The following is a 25,039-nucleotide window of genomic DNA, read 5'->3' as shown; positions in this document are numbered from 1 at the left end:
TGGTCCTCTTTATGGGATGGAGAAGAGGTCACAGAGCTGCTGTCACCACTGCCACTATGTCTGATGTCTTGGTTTTATTGAAAAACATTTGATTTCTAGGTGTGTAAAATATGCCGCTGCTTCTGTGGAACCAAGAGTAGGTCTCAAAAGAATAATTTTTCTGTTGACTTTTTTTTTCTTTGTATAATGTGCTTATTCCTGTTTGGCACAGAGAAGAATAAAGTAGAGAAGGCTGCTTCTTGTCTGCAGTGTTGAATATAAAAATCTGCTTTAATTCTGTGTACAATTATTGTATATAAAAATCTACTTGCCTATACGCATAAGTGAAATATCTGTTTGTTTTCTTTTATAGAAAAGAGTCAAAGACGTCATATCTCCAATTGTATTTGAAGCTGCGTACAGCCTTGGGGAACACGTGATAGAAAGAGGAAAAGAGGACAAGGAACTACCTGCTCTCAGGCCTGTTCTCCGCTGGAAGAAAGGACAAAAGATAGCACAAAGGAATCAGGTCAGATTTGGACTGTGTTATTTCCTTGGAAGGCCTGTGACTGAGCTGACTGCAGGAGTGGACGTAAAAGGGGATTGCCAGACTCTGTTGTTTGCACACAGTAACCTTTTTATACAATCTCTACTGTTGCTGACATTAGTGCTTCTCCATGATGTAGTAAAGACTTGTGCTGACAAGGTTGGGCAGTGCAAGGTGAGGTCACTTTCTTATTTCAGGGTGTTCGTGCTGGGAAGGAGGAGACTGAATAAGGGAAAGGACGAGAAAGGTCCTGCTCTTTCTGGCTTGTCCCTTTCTGTAGGAGGTTCTTGTGAAAGGCTTGGCCCTGGCTTTCTTTCCAGGTTAAGCCTTCGTTAGTGCTGGAGCAACAGGGCTAACTCCAGGAGGGGACACAGGAACTTGCCCCTTTGTGTAAGGGGAGAACGGTGGACAGAATAAAGAAAAAATTGCCGGGGCCAACTGCCCTCTTTTCCTGAGGGCTCCTCACATCCAGTGATGTGACAGGGGAGACCTGCTGTTATTGCAGGACGTGCCATGCTAAAATAGGATGGGTTTGTTTCAGAGAAAGTAAAATGTAGGTGCAGCCATGTACTTACAAGGATCCTATTTTGCTCTACTGCATTGCAGAAAACCCTTTTGTCTTTAATTTTGGTGAGAGCAAGAGAACTGCCTTGATTTTTGAAACACTTCTCGTTCAGAAAGTAGACATCTTTTTTTTCTTTCTCCCAAATTGTTCCCTAAGGAATTGAAGTATATGTGATTATCCCACTTCTCTTGTTTGTCTGTCCTGACCTTACTAGTATCATTGGAAAATGCTGACGGATTTTAGCAGGTTTTGACAGGAGTGATCAAGACAGTGCTTATGAAGGTATTAAACACCTTCAGGGTTCACGAAGCAGGCAGTCATGTCGAGGAGAGAGACCCTGTTAGCGACCTTTGGAAAGACTCCAGTCTGAGCGCAATCCTGGTAGGTGCAGGACAGTCTGGCCAGGAAGGAGCCTGCAGGACAATTCAGCCTCCCACTGTGCTGGCACCAGAGCATCCAACTGTGAAGCTCGAGGCTCTACGGGGAAATTGGACTTCTTCTGTGGCTTGCAAAACTTCTTGTGTGTCAGAATTGCAGGATAATTTAGGCTGGAGGGGACCTTTGTAGTTCCAGTTCCTTGCTCAAAGCAGAGACAACTTAAAAGTTAGATGGATTTGCTCAGGGTTGCATCCAGACAAGTTTATTTCCAAGCTGGCATTGCCTGTGAATAGGAAACTTTTTTTAATAGCTGTGAAAATTCTTGTCTCGAATCTGAGGCTTGCATCGTCATCTGGAACATTGCTTTCTGATGCTGCTCATAAGGATATGTTATTGTGTTGAAATTGCAGGTCCCTGAATACTACTCAAAAAAAACCCCATAAATTAACTAAAATGCTTAAAGACATTTGCTTTGTCATATACCCAAGTGTTTTGAACTGTATTTGGCTATAATCCTTGTGCTTGGAGACATGAGTACTTACTCAAGTATGCTTTATTTTTGTAAATGTATGAATGAATGACGCAACTAAGTAGTACGTATTTTTATGAAGAGGGATTGTGTGGCTGTTATCTATCTGAATGTTGTGTTGTTGCAAAGATATGATGGGAATTTGTGGAGAACTTTGGAACTTGAGCAGTGTACTAAAAAAACTTGTGTTACACGAACAAAACTGCTTGGATGCTTTACCACTGGGTTTCAGCTCAAAAGGTCACATCTTGCCCTGCAGGCATAGTCTCGGATCAATATTAAAATACCTAAATGCTGAGATTATAAAGCAGAAACAAAAATATGTTGGGAATTTCCCTGACTTGTTTTCCTGTGTAATTTGGATGAGAGGGAGCTAGTTTAACAATCCCTTCCCATTTGCTTTCCAGATGTTATTCACTTAGCATAGTAAGAAAAGGATTTTAAGATGGGGTGTGCCTGCAAGTGTGCTTTCAGCTAAGGAAGTGGAAGAGCTTCAGAGTTAGTGTGGCAGTCATGGTGACAAAGCCCTGATGGAGTAGCCTCGAGGCATGGTGGCGGGGTCCTCAAAGACCCATTTCATGGGAAAATCAGGGCGTAGCATTGTCTTTCAGGATTCTTCTTGCCTCACAAGTAGAAATTGTTTTAAAAGGTCAAGAGGGATAGTAGGAACCAAAGTTGATATAATAAAGGTTTTATATTTTCAAAGAATCTAGCGATGACGGAGGGACTTCACATTTTGGAAGTCCAATTCAAGACAGATTTAGTGGGCTCTGTTTTCGGACGATTCAGCATGGGTGAGGGCAGGTGAACAAGCTTAGTATTAGTGCTAGTACTGAAGTCTTTAAATACAGCTAGCTGTGTGTGGTCTTCAAAAGCCCTGGATCCTATTGATCCAGTAAGAAGTGGCATTTTGAAATCAGAAATGTTGCATCTGTTGCTTCGAGGCACCATTAAGATACTGTTAAGAGGTTGACACTTTTCTAAAAAGTTTTTTGTGAATGTATGCAGAAGAAACTGGAAGTAGTGAATAGCTGAAGAAGTGGGAGGGAGCTGTGACTGGGCAGGAAAGTGGGAGACTTCTGTCTTTCAAGATCCTCCTGCAGGTCTGCTAGACCTACTTGAAAAGCCACACATCTTGCAAACATGTGGGCTTTATAGTCACCTAGATATTATTTTATTTAAACTAAAGTGATGTTAAAGCTGATCACTTTCACTGGGATTTTGGTTTGTTTTTCATGAACCAGATGTTTCCCGCATGCATATGTGACTTCCCAGCAAGAGTGTACAGCCCTATGGCTCCCAAACAAGGAGGCAGGAAAACCATCAAGAGGTCTCTTGACATGAGAACTGAGGATTATATTGAGCATGTCAAGTTCTTCATGGAGCTTTGCTCTAATGCATTAATGAGGCAGCGTTGAAATAGTGTTCATGGACACCCCCCACCAGAAGTGACATCTCCCTAATAACATAATTGCAGAAAAGGATTTTGTTGGGTATTCATCCTTTAAGTCTGTATTAGATTATATGTGAGAGAACAGTCTGGTCTTGTAGTAATCGCTTAAACCAAAGCAGAGCTATAGTAGTAAAGGGATATCATGCATGTGCGTGCATGTGGGATATCATTCAAAATGCTTTTATTTATTGGTCATCTTTATTTTAAAAGAATGCAGCTTTTACTGCAAGACAATGCAAAATGCTTGTGTTTAAAATTAAAACCAAACCAAACCTTGACTGTTCAGTGAAGGAGCTTGCTTCTATTCTTAAATGAACTGTTCTTGAAACAATCAAAATATGATAAATAATTCAAACATCTGATTGATTTGAAGAAAAGGATCTTAACTGAAATTTCCTGATGAGAAAGCATGCAATTTTGGGACTTCATGTATTGGCCATTTTTTGTAAGCAAAGAGACTCTGATACTCCAAAATGAAGTAATAATGAAATTAAACTGGCCTGAGGGACTGTTTGGCCCAGGATACAGTAACAGTTGTATATGCTTACCAGAAACGATGGTTGCTATAGCTTGGTGTAATTTTTTGTGGTAGCAAAAGCAAATACTTAAGAGTTATGTGTATGTCTCTATTGATAGATGCCTCGGCAACTTGTACAATTGTTGGGTGGAGACTGCTTGTGTGGAGAAGATTACAGCTTTCCAAGTTGTAAGTGGCTAGCCAGCTCAGTTTGCTCAAGCAGAACGTCTCTGGTGGGTCAAGACTGGGTGTGGGGGGGGGAAGATTCTACTTTTTGAGTGCATATTATGAACTTTAAAAATTCCCACCCTGAGGATGACTTTCCATTAGCTTCTTTGTTGCCTCCCAAATCCAGTTGCTACCTCCATCCACTGGAAAAAACTACTAAGTCATCTTACTTCAGGGAAATTAATGTGTATTTAGAACTTGGTTTGGCTTAGTTCATTCTAAGTGGTTTGTACTATAACATTTATTTTTGTATACCCACTGTATAAATACATGTGAACCAAGAAGGAGAAAGATCTCCTGCCAAATACAGTGGGGATTTGTTCCTAGTAGTATCCAGTATTGTATCTTACAGTTCAAAATGTGGTATGCTAGAATTCTGCCTGTTCTAAATACTGTAATAAAATCACCTGCTGTTATGTGGATGGAGACACCATTTTGTTATAGGAAAATATTCTCAGTAGATTTAATTGCATCAGTGTCTTCAGGACTTTGTGAATGATCTGCCGTAAAACTGCTTGTAAGTTTTATAAGAAGAGACAAAAAATGTTCAGGACGTTCTGTTCCCAGCTGTGCCAACTGACTTGCAGTGAGAATTTGGGTACAGTGCTGCACCTCCGGGTGACTGAGCCTGCATGTCTCTGGGATAAACTTCACCTTTTTAAAGCAGAGGACTGACTTTTCAAAATACTTGTGTTTGAAAAACTGGTTAAGTAGTTGCACATAAATTAGCTTAGTTGGCAGGTATGAGGAAGTAAAGGAGGATTTTTATGGAGCTGAATTATGAATATCTTCAGTGATTTTTTTGGTTTGCTGCATAAATAATGCCATTCTCTATTTTAAAATACGCACACACACCTCCAGTCTCATACTGAGGACGAAGCAATGACAGATTTGGACAGGCTGAAATGCAGCATCCATGCAAACAGTGTGGTCCAGGTTTGTTAGTGGTGCCTTCTCCAGAGCAGAGATCCTTCTGTGCCTGCTTGAGTCAGGTCATGTCTCTGCCAGCAAACTGAGCTGTGCTGGGGACATTTCTAGGCGTTGAAGTGACTTCTTTATCCTGGTAAGCTGCTGGAATGGCTCTTGGCATGATTTTGACATCTGCCAAATACTCCAAACCATTCCCAGGCATAGATCAGGAGTTAGGATGCTCTTGTCTTGGAGGCCAGGGCAGTTTAATTTACTGGTACAGCTGAAGCCTCAGTACCTGAGTATACCTGTCAGTAGCTGGATAGGTGGAAAGTTTAAAGGTTAATTGACTCGTGCCCAGGCACATAGGAAGTCTTTGGGAGACTGCAGGCGTCAGCCTAATTGCCGTGTTCCGGATGAAATGTCTTGCCACCAGGCTCTTTCCTCCTTGGGGAGGGCAAGCTCCCACATTATCTTCTGCATTGATTCGAGCAGAGATCCACCGTGTGCCACCCTTCCTGCTTAATTGCCATTGTTTTTCCTTTGGTTGGAGTGGGATTGCTGAAAGTGGTGATTTCCACTCTTCCCTGTGCCGTCCCTTCGGTGGTGTTTGCCTTTTGCTCTAGATGAGTTTGGTGAGAAGAGTGGGTGCTGAACTGGCAGGGACTGGGTGCTCTTTGTGCCAGGAAATCTGGAAAGGACCCACCCTGAGCGTGTACGGGATTAGGCTGAGTCTTACATTTGCCTGCTTTTTTGTTGTTGTTGTTGAATGGCAATGAAGAGGAAAGATTTACAAGTCTGGAAGAGATTCAGAAGTGAACAAGAACAGCAGGTGTCCAGATGTACTGTACCTCTGAAATGTTTATAATTAACAAACTTGCTGAAGTAAGAATGAGTGGAAATGAGTGCCTCTGATGGTATGCGTGTTTCTATATGCTCATTCTTAAGCAATGACAGACTTGGCCAGGGATTGTCCAACTTGTTCATACTCCTGTTTAACAGTAGAGGAAAAACAACGTAACTGAGAATGTGTAAGACATGGTTTCATCCCCAGGTTTAGATCTCATGGGCTTCCTAAAGAAAAATAGCCAACCTCATATGCTAATATACACATGAACACACACAGGGAGATGTATAGACCTTCGTGTCTTGGCATGTGTGCCGGGGGAAGGTCAGATTACAGGGGGATCCTGTCTTAGGTGGTAGGACATGAATTATCTGATTTAGTTTACAGGTTCTACAAATAAATAGGTAGAGAAAGGAGAGATGATCACGGTAAGCATTTGCAAGCCCAACCCTAACTTAAAAAATCCTACTGGGTAATTTCTGCAGTTCAGTGTAACAGCATGCATTTCATTTCCAGACTACTCTGTGGATGGAGAATTGTAATTGTAAGAAAAGAGGAATTCCTGCTTACGCGTGGAGCTATGAAAGAAAATTGTAATATTCTTAAAAAGCCACAGGGACAGGTGACAGACTTCAGGAAGCCGAGCTTCATTAGCTCTGTTCGTATCTTTTCAGCAGTTGTAAGAAGGATCAGTAGAGCTTAACTGGGATACTTAACATCTTGAGAGGAGATAAAATAGTATTAGATCATTCAGTTCAGAGTACCTAAAAATCCTTGTCACTTCAGAGTAGCATTCATAAATGCAAAATCACTGAAATGCAGGTGGATTATAGGAAAGGACTTTCACATATCCTTGGGGGTCTAAATGAGCTAAAGGTAGGCATAAATTGCATATCTGATGATTTGAAGACTTTTTTTTTTGCATTTCCAGCTGACACAGAGGTGCCACATCTGTTTTTCATTTGTCGTTGTTATTATGCTTTTATATTTTTAATTACACAATTGTGTGATGAGTCACAAAGGTTTTGACTCCTGTATTAAAATGTTTAAGTATGAAAGCATCCTGAGTGAAAAAGATTAATCTTGCACAGTTCCACTTTTAGTAGTAGAAATAAGGAGTTTTAGAGTAGAAAATGTTCTCGAATATCATTAAAGAACCCTCCTGAGATTATATAATTGGATTACTCTGTAGTCTTCCAAAATAAATGGAAGACCATTTAAGACAAGGCAGGAAAATATATTGAGGAACGTGCTGCAAAAATCCATCCTATAATGGTATGGGGAGATGGGACAATTAACCCGATAGGTCTTTCCCATCTATTGTTCTATGAATTTATAAGGTCTGAAGTCTTGTAAAATGAGAACACTGTTTGGATGATTTGAACTGTTAATGATTTAAAAAAGAAAAAATTGCCTCAGCCTGAAAAATGAGTGAGTCAGACTAGAAATCTAATAAAGCTCTGAAAGGCTGGGGGTGTATTTCTATTGCCACCAACTGTAGTTCTTCACCCCAGGAGAATATGAGGACAAAAGATTGCATTGTTAAATGCACTCACTGCTGTGAGCAATAACTAATACATATGTTTATTAATTTATGCTTGCCTTCAATAGCTAACAGGTTTCATGCCTGATCTTTTCTTAACAGCTGATTTCATTTGGGAGTTCCTGTTCCTCATATATTTGAGCATCTGCTCTCCTTTTTAGCTTGGTGCTCCACTCCAGCCCAGTTTTTAGCGCTTACTGAAAGCAGGATGCAGCTGAAAAAGAGGAGAAATGATTGCGTTTGGCCTTAGATGGCTTGACAAGTGGCGATGTGCTAGTCATGAGCTGTAGGCCTGGAGTCTTCCACTCAGTAAAGCCGATGAATTCCCCTGTAGCCTTCCCCAGCTGGAGAAGTTTGGCTTACATGGCTGCACCCTTACTAGTGCAGTAAAATAATTATTACTGGCCGGTGTCTGTTTTCTTACGCTAATGCCCTGTAAATGAGCATCTGTTTTCTTTGCATGAAGACATGCTCTGATGAAGCCTACATGGAGCTGAGGGAGCTTGCTAGCTAAACTTGGTCCCCTGCACCATGCAGTACTGGCACGGCTCTTTGGTTTTGTAGTAGGGTTCTATTGAACACTTATCGCTCCCCTGGTATTCCTGCCTTTGTCTTGTGTTCGCTCCACCACTCACTAGGGGTATTGTGGGAATCGTGTTCTCATTTTAACCAGCACATCTGATGAAATCCTGGAAAGTTTTTCACAATGTTAATTGCTTTTCTAGTGGGAATTTAAATCAGCCATTTTGCACTTGGCTCAGCAGGATATATGAATGGACCATTTCCATGAGTAGTATAGGGAAGCATAGGATGTCCGGGGAGAGTTAGTCACTATTTCTCTTTCTGTGGTCAGTAGATCTGTAGGTGATAGCTTTATTTATAGGCAACTTGAAAATTTAAAGACAAAATAAATAAAGGTCTAAAATCAGGCTCCTTTGTCTATTTTTAGGCACATTAATGTCCAAATGATTGATTTGTAAAGCTATAAAACAGGAAATAGTTCCTAGAAAAGGCAGTGAGACTTGCTTACAGCTCAGTACTTTTGAAAATTGGATCCCATATCCTGGTCCCTAAATAATGACCCAGGAACCCAACTTCACCAGATAACGTGGTAATAGCCATATAGCATCAAGATCTAAGAAGTAAAGGATTATTAGACTAACAAGCCCCCTTATCCTGCATCCTTTAAGTAGAATTACTTTTGTGTTACTAGCATGATCTAATGTACACAGATGTACTTGCTTTGAGGCCCTGATCTGAGTGCCTGTTTAGATGTAGCCCCTTCCTTATTAGCTGGCTCTAGGTCTCTCCATACCATACATTTCATTGTGTACAGATGTGTATAGTCACTTTTTATAATGACTGTATCTTAATGTAGGCTTTTTGACTTACCCTCTGGAGGACATGGGCAACATCCATCTCCACTAACCCTTCAGGATATACCTACTGCATTTCTTGACCTCCCAAGAAGCATCATCTTTTCTACCCAGAAAAGTTGCCACACAGAATTTGAGAAGACCGTGTTTGTCCGGGAGGTTTGGTGGACCTGGTGGGAACCGCTATGGAGCAATTCCCCATAGCTCCTGGATTCTGTGCAGCAGGGGAAAGCGCAGAGACGAATCGTGGATCCAGCGGAAACACTGGATTTGCTATGAGCTTTGCTGTAGATCTGGTGATTGCAGGAAGTCTGACAGACTCACTGCGCATGCGCTTGACATTAGCTTTGTGTTTGTACAGTAAAGATGTGTCCTAGAAACACCAAGGTTATCCTGTCCCTGCTACTGAGCACACAAACACCTATTTCTCTCCTGGAAAGGCCAGATAAAAGTGTGGTGGCCTTGAGATAAGAGATGCAGCTGTGTTTCTTATTCAGGACAGTTTTTGCCCCTTCCCCGCCCCGCTCACCCTTGAAATTTTTCTTGTATGTATTTCCTATGTAAAGAAGCTTCCTGACCATCTCTGATACACATGTGCAAAGCAGTGAGGTACTTGGTACAATATAAGTGGAATCCAGTAAGAATCAATTGGACTTCAGTAAAACCACTGTTCAGAATTGTTCCTCTTCACTTTGGGTAACAGTAACTGCAAAAATTATGAACTGTTTCCACAATGCAATGAATTTGGTTTACCCTATTTCCCTTTTTCCAGTTCTGCATAATACATACAGCCTGTTGGTTACCTTATTCAACACTTGTAATATGTAAAGAGCTCTATAAATCCCTAGAACTGGTATTGTAAAGCTGAAACCGCTTTTTCCAGTTCTGCATAATACATACAGCCCGTTGGTTACCTTATTCAACACTTAATATGTAAAGAGCTCTATTAATCCCTAGCACTGATATTGTAAAGCTGAAACCGTGTTAAAGATTGCTTAGAGTTAAAATTAGTGATTATATTGTAGTAGTGCCTGTACATATCCCGGGAATGGACTCTTGCTCTAACAAGATGTAATGTTGAGTTAGGTACAGTTCAAAGAAATCACAGACCAAGTAGACCAAGTAAGGGCACAGCAACAGAATATTTAAGCAGTGCTCACAAATGTTATGACGACTTAAAGAATTAAGGAGTAAACACACTTTAGGAGGGATTTGAACAGGCAGGAATTAGTCACCTGGAAAGGCAGAAGAAGCAACAGGCTGGGGAGGGGGAGGCTCAAGATAGCAGAGAAGAAAATGGAGGAGTAGATTGACTGGGAGAAGCTACAGTGTTGAGGCTTTAGCAGGCACACAAAAAGGGGGAGGTGGAGTGGAGCCATGACAACGTCTATGCAGACCAGGGAAATAGCAGAAAATAGCAAAGTAGTCCATAGATGTCATTAACTTGTGATGGAAATGGGCTGCTGAACAAGCTGTGACTGCATCGATAGGTCCTAGCAGGTGGCTGGACTGGAAATCCTTTCTCCTCCCAGACCTGAATGAGTTCAAGATCCTCCACAGAAGCAAAGGGTTCACTCCCACACAGTTATGGATGTGGGGACTCATCATCCTTATTTCTTTCTCCCGTCCCAGTGCTGTGTAGGAATTTGGATTTCTATGACATAACAAAATACTCCTGGTGTATTTCAAAGTAGCTTGCTGTCTAGTGCATGATACGTTGGAAGAGATACATGCTCAGTAGTGTTAGAAAATGAGGTATTTGTTCATTCTTTCTGAAGAACTGCAACTATAGATTTAGTAACAAAATTCCAAGATTATTAGGTAGTTACTTAAATGTACTTACAGTACTTTATTCTTTGAAACATGCAGGTCATATCTTTAATCGCTCTGTTGGCTTTGCCAAGAGTTCTGCAATGCAAATAGGGAAACTGTCAGGCAAGAATATTTTCACAGTTTATTTTTCTTTCTCCTCTGAAGGTCAAACGATCTTTCCTATATATAGCTACTAAGGTGGTTGAGGATTAATTCTGAGGACTTTTGAGACTGTACCTCTGAAACGGGCCGTGTTTCGAGAGGGATACCTTGTGCTGGTTCCTGTCTCAGGGCTATTCTTGTCCTCTGGTGTGGTAGTCTTTATTAAGGAGGAAGGGTAAGTTCAGCCCTCGTGTTTAAATCCTCCACAATTTCCACTTCTGACATTCTGAGAAAGCAAAAGGTGGGACAGGAAAGTGAAAGGGCGAGGTAAATAGCCTGAAATAAACTGTCCACCTCCCATCTCTCTTCTTTTTTCAAGTCGGTACAACCTACAGCATAGTTTGATATCCGCTAGTCCAACACCGATTAACTTCATAAAGGCCCAGTCCTTCTTAGAGAGCTCTGACAATATCGAACAAGGAGAGCAAGGTGCTTCCTTAGCCAAGAATCTTCCTGGAGAGACAGGGACTAGAAAGCTCTGTGCCTTCTCGACTTAAGATTCAAAGTCTTTCTCCAGTCCTGATACAGTTGGGCGTTAGCTCTGTATCTTCTTTTAGTGTTGTGGGTTTTTTTTTTTTCCCCTTGATTCTCTCCAACCTTATCTGACCGCTATGTGTGTCATGCAGAGATTTACTGTCTTTACGTTTATGATTGAAGTATATTTACTTTGGTAATAAAAGTCATGAAGCCAAGCCTGTAGAAAAGGACATTCATATTAAAGGAAGAGATCAGCGGATTGTCGGGTTTCCTAGCTTGAACAGTGCTGGCAGCCCTCATTTTGGGTATTTGTCCTTTGAATATTTGGCAAATTGAAGAGCGTTACAACAATAGTGAATGTGTTCAGTGCGTGACTTCCTTACTTGCAATCCTTAGGACTGAAAATAGTTTCTTAACTAGTTTATTTTCTGTTTCATTTCCATGGACATGCATTGAGAAGAGAAATAAGAGTGCCAGAAATACTGTGTAAACAGTAATTCTTGTCATATGAGAAGTAGGAATGGATTGAGTAGAACCTCTGAGAGAATCTGATTTTGGTGAAACTTCTTGTTCAGTTAGAGAATACAAACGGTTCTGATAAAGAAGAGATTTGCCTGTCCCTGGATTTCCTTAAAACTCACACAATATATTCCTGTATCGCAGGTTTTGGTGGTTTTTTATTTCATCCAAGCATGTTCCTTCTTTGAATTTTGATCTTGCTCTTTTCATACTGTAACAGTTCTTTTCTCTGTTTTTCACAGACTGTTTTTGAGAGGAACTGTCAATCTGATGACTGTGCTGCTGATTTGAAACTTCAGGGTAAATTGTTGCTGTCTAGGTGAGTAGGTGAATTATTTTTTTTCCTTCCTTACACACTAGTATGCCACTCATTTTATGTAAGATGGCATTGAAAAATCTAAATACAGATGTTTTATATCCAGACTTGAAGGATGATGACGGTGATACCGTCTTTAGTGCAGAAAGGTCTTGAGATGTACACAGAATCTGAACTCCTGTGGTGGTGGGCTCTGTGCGCTTACTGGGCAAGACACCTTCATCTTCCCAATCACAGTAGACAAAACTGGAGAAAAAAAAAAGCGCATACCAGAGAGGGGCAGGGAAAGTAAAGATGCATGCCCGAATCAGGTATCAGTGTGGACCACGTAATTTTTCAAAAATGATAAATTCTGTTTATGACATGGTAGGAGTAAAACTGCCTGCAGAAAAGCAGTCTTGTTCAGAAAAAATGTCACATGGAAAGTTAAAAAAAACCTCTTCAGAACATGGTAAATTATCTTCTTCAAATTATCTTTCTCTGTTTCTGAACTTGTAGTTTTGCTAACTCTCCTGAAATACTACTACTCTTTGTCAGATTCTTGTTCGTAACTTGGGGAGGGGTGTCTGATTTCACTTTCTTCTGGGATAATAAACTTTGTCAAATAGACCAGAGGTGAAGTTTACGTTCTGTCCCTTGTGACTGGTGATCCTAGCAGAATACCTGTTGTTTTACCAGGATGCAGTTATTCAATTTCGGGATAAATCAGGCTAAAGGTGAACTTTACACATCGCTTCTGTTTCCTTTTTTTCCAGCATTTTTAGCACATTTTTAGAGATGGAAGTGCTGATGCGAGTTATTTAATTGTGTGCCAGAGGTTTTGCTCTTTGATGGAGACGCTTTCTGTGAAATGCTTTGCTTCCAGATCAGGAAAGAGAGGGGAAGAGATGCTCCTGCTTTATGGGGGGATGGGAGGGAAGGAATAAGTAGTAGTCAGGAGATAGACACATGTTTTATATAAGTCTACAGCATGGTGTAACTGTACTTGGACACAAAACTGAACCAGAGTCAAGTCTGAGAAGTTACGGACTTCTCCAGACACGACTGAAGTCCACAAGAATGTTTTGAGGGATTGGCTGGGAGCAGGGTTAGGTCTCAGGTTGCAGAGTCCGAGCTTTGACTGCGATTAGTCTGGAGTTTTGACCTTTTGCTCGATCTTTGTGGTGAGCAAAATCTGTTGAGAGCTGGAGACGTGTCTGTGCAGATTAGGGAAGCCAGTGAGGGATTTTGCCCTGCAGTTGAGGAATAATCAAAAAAAGCAAGGAACAAGTCCTAAAAACTTGTCAGTGTATAGTAATCACAGCAGTAAGAGCTGTATTCGTGATCGGACTGTTTATTTTTACGGCTGTTATTTATGTTATCTTGGCAATTTAAAAGTCACAACTGTCGAAAAAGCTTAGGATATTCAAATACAGTTTCTACATTTGTATGGCACAATGTTGAACAAATGCTCTCGAAACTTCTTTATCCAGCGACACTCGGAACTCCTGTTTGAAATAAACAGGACGTCGTTAAATCCATCAAGTCTGCACAGAATGGGTTTTCTTTAGATAACGGGTTGTGTAAGCTTCAGTTGTTAAGAAATGGAACGCAATGGGTATCTCTAAAAAACCAGATTTTATTATTATTATTGCATGTAAAACTACAAAAACATGCTATGGATTCTGATTTTAGAGAAGTGCCTGTCTTGAAGAATATGGTAATTTTTCCAACCCCATGTGTTTCATGCTAAAGAATCCTATCAACGTTTTTCCACATTATTCCTGTTTATGCTAAATCTGTGTACAAAGCTTTTTTTTTGTAGAAGGAGCAAAAAAGGTGACTCATTTATTACTATCTGCACTAAACAATTGACTTCATTGTTAGCAAGGTTATGGCAATACCTTTGTCTAAACAATCACGTCTGGCTAAATTTGGTGGACTTATTAGCGGAAAGAATGCAATTAATGACACGCAGATACGTTGGATTGAAATAAACAGGACGTTTGTGGGAAGGCAGCAGTGGGTACTGTCTCTCAGATCTGCTGCAGCTCTTTGAAGATGTCACTGGACACGTGGATAGAGTGATCCGGTTAAGATCATCTACCTGGGCTTGCAAAAGACTTCTATTAAGACTTCTCACCAAAGGTTCACAAAGAAAGTAAGTTGCCCAGGTCTGAGAGGAATGGTGCCTGAGCATTACTACCTAGTTAAAAGATAGTCAATAGAGAGGAGGAGTAGATGGTTTGTTTTCCTGGTAGAGAAAACACCATGAGTGCTTGTGCTGGGGTCAGTGGTATTCAGCACGTTCATAAATGATCAGGGGAATAATCTGCTAAAAAGGAGTAGCAAGGTGATGAAGTTTGCTAATCATACTAACCTATTCAGAGCAATGGAAAGAACAAATGGGGAGGTATGTTTTCATGAAGCATGTGATTGATCTGTGGATTTTACTGTTGGGAATGTTGTAAATGCTGAGAGTTTACATGGTAAAGAAATGGCAAATATGAATACTGGAAGCTGCAGAAATACATCGGCTTGCCTTGTTCTTCCATGGGCTTCTTGCTTTTAAACATGGTTGGATACAGGGCTCTCTGCTAGACAGATCGACTTTCTCTGGCTGTTTTTAAACACTTTGCATGGATTTTTAGCATGTTAGAGGCAAAAGCTGTGCAGAGAGCTGTATATCATAGGGCATAGTTTTGCCCGTCACTGTATGTAATATGCTTTCAAACATGTGCTGGTTAGAGCATATATGTACATAGGCCGTTAGCTCAGGTTACATTATCATCAAGAGAATTGCTTGCAGAGATCACACTCATGAGCTCAGGAACTGCCCAAGCCACTCGGATTTAGAGTTCACCTGGGATGTGTTTGAATCACTAGAATTACCCACTTAAAAGACTGCACCCATACCAAATGTCTAATAGGAAAACCAGCCTGTGCTGGCAAGAGCTAACCAGGTCTCCTCTGTTTTTGCTGCTATTGGGATCCTCCCTCTCTTCAGAAAACTTATTTATGTGCCCTCAAATTGGGAGCACTGCACTTTGATAAATAACAAATAGCCAGGGATGTTAACGCTTGGTCTAGGTAGCAACCTAATATATGGCTATTTATTCAAAATGCAAATCTGCATGTGTCAGTTAAAAGCTTCGCTGCTGTTCTGGCCAGATACGATTGAGTTTGCCTTGTTATTTCGTGCTGTGGAGGTGCTGCTGCATGTGGAAACAGTGCTGCTGGGCAAGCTGAAACCCTCCACTGGGAAGCTGGAGAAGTGAGTAGGGTAGGACTGATTGAAACCGGGCAATGATAAAGAACCTTAAAACCTTCTGACTCTATCTGGAAGCTTTTGCAAAGATTTGGGAGGATGGGAGAGGGATGTGGTGGTGATTTCTGTATTCTGGTTTTTTAATACTTCTGTTATAGTGAAAGATGTCCTTGGAGACTTGAGCTGAAGGGCAGGGTGACACACTGTACTGGAGTGAAGAAGAGTTCGAATGCATTTATTCTGGAAAGAAAAAAATTTGTTTTCAGTTAACAGATTAGTCTCTTTAAGGCTCATCCACCTTCATTAGCATCAGTTTGCATGTAAACCAATCCCAACTTCCTGAAGGGATCGTGGGACAAAGGAGCCAAACTCTTCCTGCTTGTGGCAGATGGCAAGAGGGGCAAGAGTCATGGACTGTGGCTTGGTAGGTTCAGACCAGGGATTTGGAAAAACCTTCTTGCATAGGCGGTTCGTACTGCACAGGATTGAGATATGGGGAGACTGTGTGCTCTGCCATCCTGGGCTTCAGGACTTGGCTAAGTAAGGTCCCTGCTGACCTCACCTGTTACTGGCAATAGTCCTGTGTCAAGGAGGATGAGGATGGATCGTCTGACCTCTACAGATCCCTTCCAACCAACTTTTCTACAGTTTTCTGACTCATCTTGAGGTAAAGCCCCTTCATAACTTGAGCAAAATTTCCTCAACAAAAACCAGCTCTTCACTAATGTGGAAACATCTGCCTAGGATGGTTATGGGTGTCTTCCAACGCGGTGGCTGGAAACCTGCCTGTGGGACTCCTCACCTCTCGCTGATGCCACCTCTGCCAGCAAGAACGTGCAGCTTCACAAGAAGGGACAGTAGTATTGAAGGCTGGACCTGGCAAAGCAAACTGGGGATTTAACTTTCTACAGCAGATACTATGAGATCGCATGTAGAAACAGTTACAGTGGTGTGTGCTAGTATTGCTGCAAATGGTCTTTTTAGTGGTTGGCCTGAACTTACTCGTAGGAGTGTCAGTGTTTTTAGCCTAAAACTACAGATGGCAACTTAAGAGTAAGGAAAAAGGAGCCATGGAGTGTGCTGTTGAAGGCAGTGTTGGGAGAAACTGAAGGAGAAGAAGAGAGGCTTTCCATCTTTCCAGTCATGACTGTTTTCAAGTCCATTTTTCTTAAAGAATAAACATGCGAGGTTTTGGCAGCACAGAGCAGAGAGACTGCTCATCGCCTCCCCTTCAAAGAGTCTCCAGTGTTAAATCTTGCAGCTGTCACAGGAGATAGCAAAATCTGGCCCTATCCATGCGGTTATGCCCTGTGTTGGGGGGTTGGGGAGGATATTTCTAAAGGAGGAGACTTAAAAGTATCTTAGCGTAAAGAAGATATTTATGTATTGCATCCAGGTAACTTTAATGACACAACCTGAAACCGTAAAAGAAACAGGAATAGAATATTTTGCAATAAACTTTATTTTTATGGCCATAGCTTTGGGACAGCAGTAGAAACCCAATTTTCCTTTCCAACAATCCAGTACTGAAAAGCAAAATGCAATTAAAGTGTTCTGTTAGCTATTATTTTCAAATATTGTTTAATATTAAAAATATATTTGTTACATATCATGCTTGACTTCAATGCCTCGCTCTGTTTTTTCAGCACAGCAAATGTCTTTTCCATCAGGTTTCTGTAGCAAATGGACATTTTTATTGAGCCTCTCTGTGTAGCTACTTGTTTAGAAGCTGAACTGCATCTGTTTCCTCAAGATGTGCTGGGGGAAACTCTGAAGTAGGTCTTCTGTAGAAGATTAGACCTCCCTAGCCTTTAAAATTTGCTAATCCATTCCTCTGGTACTTTGTATGGCGAAGGAGCACTGGTCTTTTGAGAAGAACCTGAAAGTGCTGAGGGAGCAGGGCTGATGGAGCACATGTCTTCTCTGGCATACGAAGGCAGTTTCAGGTCCTGAGCTGATGCCTGTCCATCTGATGGTGCTCTGCAAATGCAAGGGTAGTTATCGAGCCCTGTTTAGGCTGTAACGGGAACCAAGTGACAACCATGGAGAAGACATTTGAGTAACAGTGAGGGTGTTTGAAAAAACAGACTTTCTTCCAGCTATAATAAACAAACCAGCTAAAAAGACCAGAGCAGAATGGGTGGTGGCTTCCCTGCGAGATGCAGCGAGGAAGGAAATCCTGTATGGCTGTGTAAATATACTGACAGCCCACGCGTCGCAATGAATATGGCAGCTTTACCGAAAACAAACAGTAGAAGAAGAAAGATGATGTTGCGACATGTCATGTAGCTGCTGTGTTCCAGCACAAGCTGTGCGCGTGGTATGTAAATCAGGTTGTAAGCACAGGACTGTGAGCCCCCTTGGATAGAAAATGCTGTAATAAATACTGCTGTAATAAATATTATAGCAACAGAAAATGACGTAATAAATATTGCTCTTCCTGAGAAGGTTCCAGGAGGAAGTCTGTCTTCCATATATTTATATGACATGAAGTTACCCTTCATCTGTCATTAGAAACAGAATTACTCACCCGTTGGAGCGCTTCCGAGTGTATGTTTGGCTGTTTAGAATAAGCAGCTTGCTTTTATGTGTTGGTTTAGAGCATCCTTAACAGCCACCGTTCATTAGACTCAAATTTATGTTCTTCCCCTACGGACTGGCCAAGGTTCCCGTATATACTGCTGCAAATTGTTTATTTTGGAAATGTGAAGTTGGAAGCAAAAGTCATAGAAAATCAAAGGGCTGACAGGTGCATTTTGCAGAAATTTTCAAGATTTTTCAAATTGTGGGGTTTTTTTGAGTTGGAGTCAATGCTTTCAAAAGTTCTCTTGAGAAATGGGAGTTTTGAGAATTGCCTTGTTCCAGTTGAAAGGCCAAGTTTGTGATTTGGGCCATTTCTCCTTCTGTTGGTCCCTCTGGAATTAGCCAGAGAATGGACAAAATGCCAGTCTCTCAAAAAATTTCATTAAGTTCGAAATGTTTCCATTTTAATGAAATGGTAATTTATGAAGAAAAAGTACTTTCCAGTGGTCAGCTCCACAGAAATTTTTGGTTGTTTTTCCAAATAAATTCCTTCTGTGTCTTACTAAAGGATTAACATGTTTTCTGCCAACACTCCTTTTTTTTCTGTGATCTCTTTTGTCTTATGCATGGCTCTATATTTAATAGGCAAGTAAATGAATGGATGTGATGTTTTGGGATGTAATCTCGAAGTAACCCAGACCTCACTGAAAATGCAAGGGAGGGTGTGCACCACCGCCCTGTGGCCCCTCCAGCCCTTGAGCTTACAACTCTGAAGTTTATATGCAATATTAGATGTATAAGCGAAGAATGAATAATTTCACATAGGTGACTAGCTATGCAACTGCAAATACTGTGTATAGATGCAAGGAATGAATATGGTCGTGGACCTATTAAAATTGGTGGAAGAACTCTGGTTCACTGAGCACATCATCAGACATTAGGCACCTGGATTTGAAAAATGAACCTCAGCAGTTTCATATTGACTTGTCAAATTGTTACAGAACCTGAGCTGAAGGAATCCAGAAATCGTGGATAAAAACATGTGTTATCACAGCTTTGTCCAATTTGCTTTTCACCAGCGCAGGACGTAACAACACTGAACATAGGTTGGTGCAGTAACAGTGCAGAAAGTGTCTTCTGAAGGAAGGAGCAATAACAAGAAGTTCTAATCAGAAAGTTCAAAACTTTTTGAGCATATCTTATAAATATAGTAGTGTTTTATGAAAAAAAATTAATAAAGATTTTCACTGATCATAGGCTTTTGCAAACCCATGGAGAAAAGCTGCAAACCTGTGGTTTAATGTAGGAAGCAAAGCTGTTCATAAATTTGACCAGGCTCACGCCTCAGCACTTATCTTCCTTTGATCACACAACGGGGATTTGTTTCCAGAGAGGCCTCACGTTTCATGGCATGCCCATTGAGGTTTTATGCCCCTGAAGTGCATCTTAACAAAACAGTCGTGATCAGGGAAAAACAATATCCTTTCATTTGGAGCTTAATTACATGCTCTGATAATATCTGTTTTTCCCTTCCTCTTCATTCATAGCAGATGAAGAATTTGTTTTCACTTATTTTATCTTTCATTGAACAAACACTTCTTTCAAAAATATTTTCAATGTTCTGTTTACCCTAGACAGGCTACCCTCAATAGCCGAGCTGCTCAGATGGAGCTAATTTTCTGCCTTACAAAAAAACAACCAAAGAGAGAAAATGCAATGGTTTAGCATTTCAAGTGCTAGGAAAGCGATCTTGAGCTTTCAGTCAAGACTTTGTGTGTATAAAGCTGTGTGTACCAACATGGATATTCCCAACTCCCAGGACACAAGTATGGAGCCATGACTGATCCCACTGCAGCCATCTGCTGCCCACTGGTTACTTGGTCATACCCCAGTGCTGTCCTAACTCACAATCTTTTAAACTACCAAAAGAGTTATTTCCAGAGAGAAGAGAACAACAAAACATTGGGGAAATGGATATGAGTCAATTGCTTTCTGTTTTCTTAAAAAGTCATACCAAGTTTCACACTGATTTAGGTGATTTCATAAATTGTAGTGTAATTTAATGTTATTTCAAAGTAATTTGCTGCACAGTAAAGGGTGCAATGTAAAAAAATGCTTATACCATTTCTATATTAGTACATTTGTAATTCTGTTTGGAATTTAGTCTTTTTGGTGAATCCAGGAAGTATAATTCTGATTTATAATTTATGTTTACTTCTGTTTATCTTTTACCTACGGACAGTTGTTAGGGTATTGAATGCTGTGTTTGTGAGGCACATGGAAAACTTTGTTGTAGCTCATCCAGGATCGGATTTGCAGTTTCCTGGAAGGGCTGCTCAGCAGAGCCCACAATTAATCAGGATGTACTACAAGTTGCAGTGGGAGCATCATCTCAGGAATGAGTGAATGTTTTCCCTTGTTGAGGGTGAATGGGGATGAAGGAATGGTTTCTTGGTTTCCATCTGGTTAGTTGTGCTCAGAGCTTCATAAATCTCTCCCAAAATAAATAAGTCCAGTTTGATAGCAGTGGGCAGTCCTGTTCCTTTTGAACATATGGTGATTGAACCCATATGGATGGTAATAGAGCCATCGAGTGATGAGTGGTAACAACCCTCAGTAGTCCACATCTTGTACAAGAATATGGATTCCCAATCTCTGTTTTCTAATAACAGACCTCTGATGATCGGTCAGGGATGCTGTACAAACCAGTCTTGTCACTTCTTAAATACTGGTTTAGTTTTGTAAGAATCACTCACTTGACTGTATCTACTGGAATAGGATTTTGGTTTTTTTTAAACTAAACCCTAAAGAGATGGTCTTTCATATAATTTGACTTCATTGCTGAACTAATGTGTAACCTGGCCCTCCTTGTGAACATCTCAACATCAGTATTTTATGGACTTAAGATAGTTCAAGTCAGCATATTGTTTCTCGCTTTAGCAACCGAAGTATAAAGCTAACAAAACAAAAGCTTAACCTCAGGCAGCGCTGTCATACATTAGCTGCCTCCAGAGGTGGAAGTTCTTGATACTGTACAGACCACAATGAGAAGCAGATGCACCATTGCTTTGTATTTGCAGAATACATCTTGGCTGATGCATACATGCATGTGTATGTATATATACATACAGGTACACATGCTCTTGCCTGATGCAGCTAGATGAACTTTTTCTGTAGTATGTCCTGCAATTACAACATCTGGTAAGGCTGAGGTTTTTCACAGGTCACCAAGTAAATTGTCTTGCTGGTTTTGCATGAGCTATAGAGGAAATATGCTGATATGAGTATATGTTGCCTATCATGTTTGACATTTGGACATAACTTACTCCTGACGTATAACACCTGCTACTGCAAAACAGAGTTCCTAAAGTGACAAACCTGTACTGTTTCTAATGTTTCATCTCTGATTAATTTCCTCTTACTGACCTCTGAAAGTGATTGCTGGATAGGGCACTGGCCTTTTTCCCCCCTCATTGTTGCTCAACTGAGTATACTTTTAAAATTACATATTGTACTGCAGCATCCCAGGAATGGGATAAGCAATTGAAGCTGTCTAATAATAGGAGATCTCTTTCTGAAGGTGTAATTTCTATGGTAAATACATGGTTTGTGCGATGACTTTGTTAATGATCTAATTCCTAGAAACAGTATGTTAGAAAATGCTTCTGATTCATGCTCAAATTTCAGGGCCGGATCTATGGTCAACAATCACCTATTTTAACAGAGCTCTTCAAGTATTTTAACAAACAGGGAAAACGTGGAGGATTTTTGTTCTTTCACATCAGGCTGATGCATGCAACTTCAGCTACGTACCTGGTACCATTTATCTTTCGCATTTCTTTCTGCCGTTAGTAACTAGTTTTTGTTTGTGTTCCAACCCTAGGATGCCATCTTACATGCACATATAGGGATAACTTTGTCCCGGGGGCACAATACCATTGATTTCAAGGATACTGCTTGTGGTTGTTAAAAGATGTTGGTTTGTATGTGTGTCTGCAAGGGTGAAAGATTAGATTAGAGCTTCTGTAGATGTTGTGCTTCATCTTGCTTTCATGTGACAGTTTCATAAACCAGGGTAGCTCCATTCAAACCAAAAGCTGCTCCCTGGAGTAAACACTGTGTGAAAGCAGAGGCGGTTCTTTCCACATTGCCTCCTCAATTCTGTTTATAAAGGGTTGTGAACATCTGGGTACAGTTGAAATTACTGATAATAATAAAAGGCACCAGATTTCTATAGGGTGATAAGATAAGGAGTATTTTTATGTGGATGTTGTGCCCTGCTCTGTCCTTTTTACTTAAAAGTTTGAAGACATAGGTGGTTGGGAGTTATATCTATTATATAGTTATGGGAGATTTATGTGGAGAAACTACATTTGGGGAAAAGAGGACAATTTCCAGAGAAGCTTTGAATATATGGTAACTAGCTGTAACGAGAAATTACTGTGTTGTTTCAATACCATTATAAAGAGCAAAAAGGATTTCCTACAGTGCGCGTTTTTTCCCCATTGTCAAATGCGTTCATTTTTAAAATTAAAGTGTAGGAAAGATGGAAAAGGTAACACTCTGTGCCATATTCCTGAATTGCAGTATATATGGGAACTGAAGCGCTAGAGACAGCAGCTGTGCTCCAGAAGGGTACTGGCACGAGCAGTTCCATCTCCTTGGCCCTGGGCTTGCCACACTAAGTGCTTTTTTCACACGGGACATTTGGCCCTTTCCTATGGGGAAACGTTGGCACGTTGTTACTCAGTCTTCATAGGGAGTAATATTGGTATGATATTACTCCCAAACTGTGCTTTGTTGACACAGAACCTCAGTTGACCACTCATCGAACTCTGTATTATGTTTTTTCCCATCATCTCATGTTATCTGCTACTTGGAGCATGCTGGAGAATTTCCATTTGAGAAATAGAAAAGATGATGGATGAAACGATCTGATGGACTCAGAGCTAGTTTACCATAGCTGGCTTAGTGCCTCTCGGATAGGCTGTGGTCATCAACTGCATGAGGTCCCTTAGCACCTTTGCTAGTGTAGACTTCAGTGAGAGAAGGGGAAGGCAGCAGTTCAGCTAATGCGGAATAAGCCATGACATCTTGAGTGTTTGACCGAGTCCTTAGTCTAGGTTGGCTGTGAACTTTGCAGAGAGAATTGACCTTGAACGCACTGGCGATGGGAAGACAGTGTAACTAAATGGTGTAAAATCCAATAGTTGTGCTCCCTGTGGGGTTGTTAAAAATTTTTACTTGGTTTGGATTTGTTTATGGGCCTGCTACTTCTGTCTTGCACTCAGACATCAAATGAATTCCCAGAAGATCAGCTGAGGGTTTCAGCTTTTCATTGGCCCTTGAGGTTTAAGTACTTGCAAAACTCCTCCCAAAGTTCAACTGACCCTGGATAAAAACCCAACAGGAGAAAAGTTTTTCAGGGTTGATTTAAAGAGTCTGTGGAGATGAAATTAATATACAAGTATTATAGTAACTGAGAAGACCAACTCCAGCACTGGTTGGTGAAGACAGAAATCTGTTTGGATCTGTCACAGGTCCGATGTTGTTCGCTTGCTCGCGCCTTTTACTGATTTAAAAGCAAAAGTTGGGACTCTAATTTCATTTGATGGAGATGGAGGACAGATTGGACTTTAGTTGTTTGAAACATTTTTACCCACTTGCGGTCTGACCCCAGCTGTAACTTCCACTGTCCGTTGAGCAATAGTGGCGATTTATCCACGGAGGTGCCATTTGCTGTAAGGAAAGAAAGGCCCTTAGTATAAAAGGGATAGTCAGTGACCCAGACTAACAGGGTAAGTGCAACCCCGTCACGTTACTTGCCCCGTGTATGATGTGTGCAGGCTTGAGAGGAAGTGCTAAGTGCTTTTTCAATTTTTTTGAAAGACATTCTCTCTGGTGCAGGAAATAAATATATCCCTGTGTACATTTTGGAATGCAGATTATGTCTCCCCTGACCCACGTTAATAACACCAGCGTCTCGGGGACTGGGGAAATGAAAATTGCAGACCTTTTCAGCTGGTCTTTCTTCCCTCGCTAACCATAGTGCAATGAAGTGGCGCAGGCGTTAACAAAGAATGTTAAAGCATGCGAAAAAAGGTGATATTTGTTTTATCCTGGAATTTAGTTTCCTTTACTTGATCACTTAAGACAAAAAGGTTAAATATTTCTATTTACATTTGATGTGTAGTACCACGGCCAGTGAATTCAAAACTGGCAGAAATTTGGAGCCTGATTTTCAGAATTGCCTGTTATCTGCAAGTCTTGGTCATGTGAATGAAAGCTGCCGGTATTTAGTACTTCCGAGTGTCAAACTTCTTTCCCTTTCCGTGCGAACATTGATAGCTTAACATCCTTCATGTGCCTGTACATATGTGTGTACACATGTGGCTACCTATATATAATGTACATACATGGCTACAGTCTACCCAGAACTTTTACTCAGTTCACTGTTTGTGTGTAGTACCCGAGGTAGTGAGATGGTGGTGTTCTGTCCAATTAAGTGATTATATCTTGATCTTTTCCCCTTCTTTTCTTGCTTGTTTTGTTTTGTGGTTTTTTTTTTCCTTTTTTGAGTCTGTTTTTATTTTAAGCTTGTCTTCCTTGATGTGACCAAGATTACGAGGACCATGGTGAGGATATTGGCAGCTTTATAGTTCTCATCCAACAGAACATAAACTGAAAGCTATTGCTTGATTACATTTCTTAAATTGTTTGACATACTTTGTCGAGATGAAGGGGTGGCTTTAGTTTGTTTTCTTGTTTCTGGCAGGTGACGAGAGTTCTTTAGCTTGACGTATTTTGACTTGGCAGCTAGACCGCTTCATGTGCGGCAGGTGCTGGAGAGGATGGCCCTGGGTCGGCAGCGGAGCTGCTCCAGCCCAGCAACAGGTTCTCCGCACCCCGTGATGTTACTCTCCCAAGCAGCAAACAGGGCTTGGGAGCTGCCCTGAGAATGGGGAGATTCCTAATCCTCATCTCACTGCAAGGGAACCCTCAGAGGTGGTTCCTTCTTATTTTTGGGCTGGCTGTCCCCTAGAGGAAATAATTGAGAGCATCTCCCTGCTACGTGACTGGAGGTCTCTGCCCTTTTCTGACCAGCTACTCAG

The 25,039-nt window shown here is 41.0% G+C and overlaps 1 protein-coding gene across 1 annotated transcript in view; it reads left to right on the top strand.

Moving 5' to 3' along the window:
- Positions 1-352: 352 nt before the first annotated feature.
- LOC104163724 (integrin alpha-9-like) overlaps positions 353-25,039 on the top strand; it is a gene marked incomplete at its 5' end in the record, with an annotated part of 103,722 nt that continues 79,035 nt past the window's right edge. Inside the window, 2 exons of the mRNA XM_009702826.1 lie at positions 353-508; positions 12,084-12,160. Coding sequence (XP_009701128.1) covers positions 353-508; positions 12,084-12,160 — 233 coding nt within the window. The remainder of the gene's footprint in view (positions 509-12,083; positions 12,161-25,039) is intronic.

This window comes from Cariama cristata, unplaced genomic scaffold (genome assembly GCF_000690535.1).
Source record: "Cariama cristata isolate BGI_N322 unplaced genomic scaffold, ASM69053v1 scaffold3066, whole genome shotgun sequence".
NCBI lineage: Eukaryota > Metazoa > Chordata > Aves > Cariamiformes > Cariamidae > Cariama > Cariama cristata.
The sequence above is the reverse complement of the archived record's forward strand: the minus strand, read 5'-3'. Positions and strand labels throughout refer to the sequence as shown.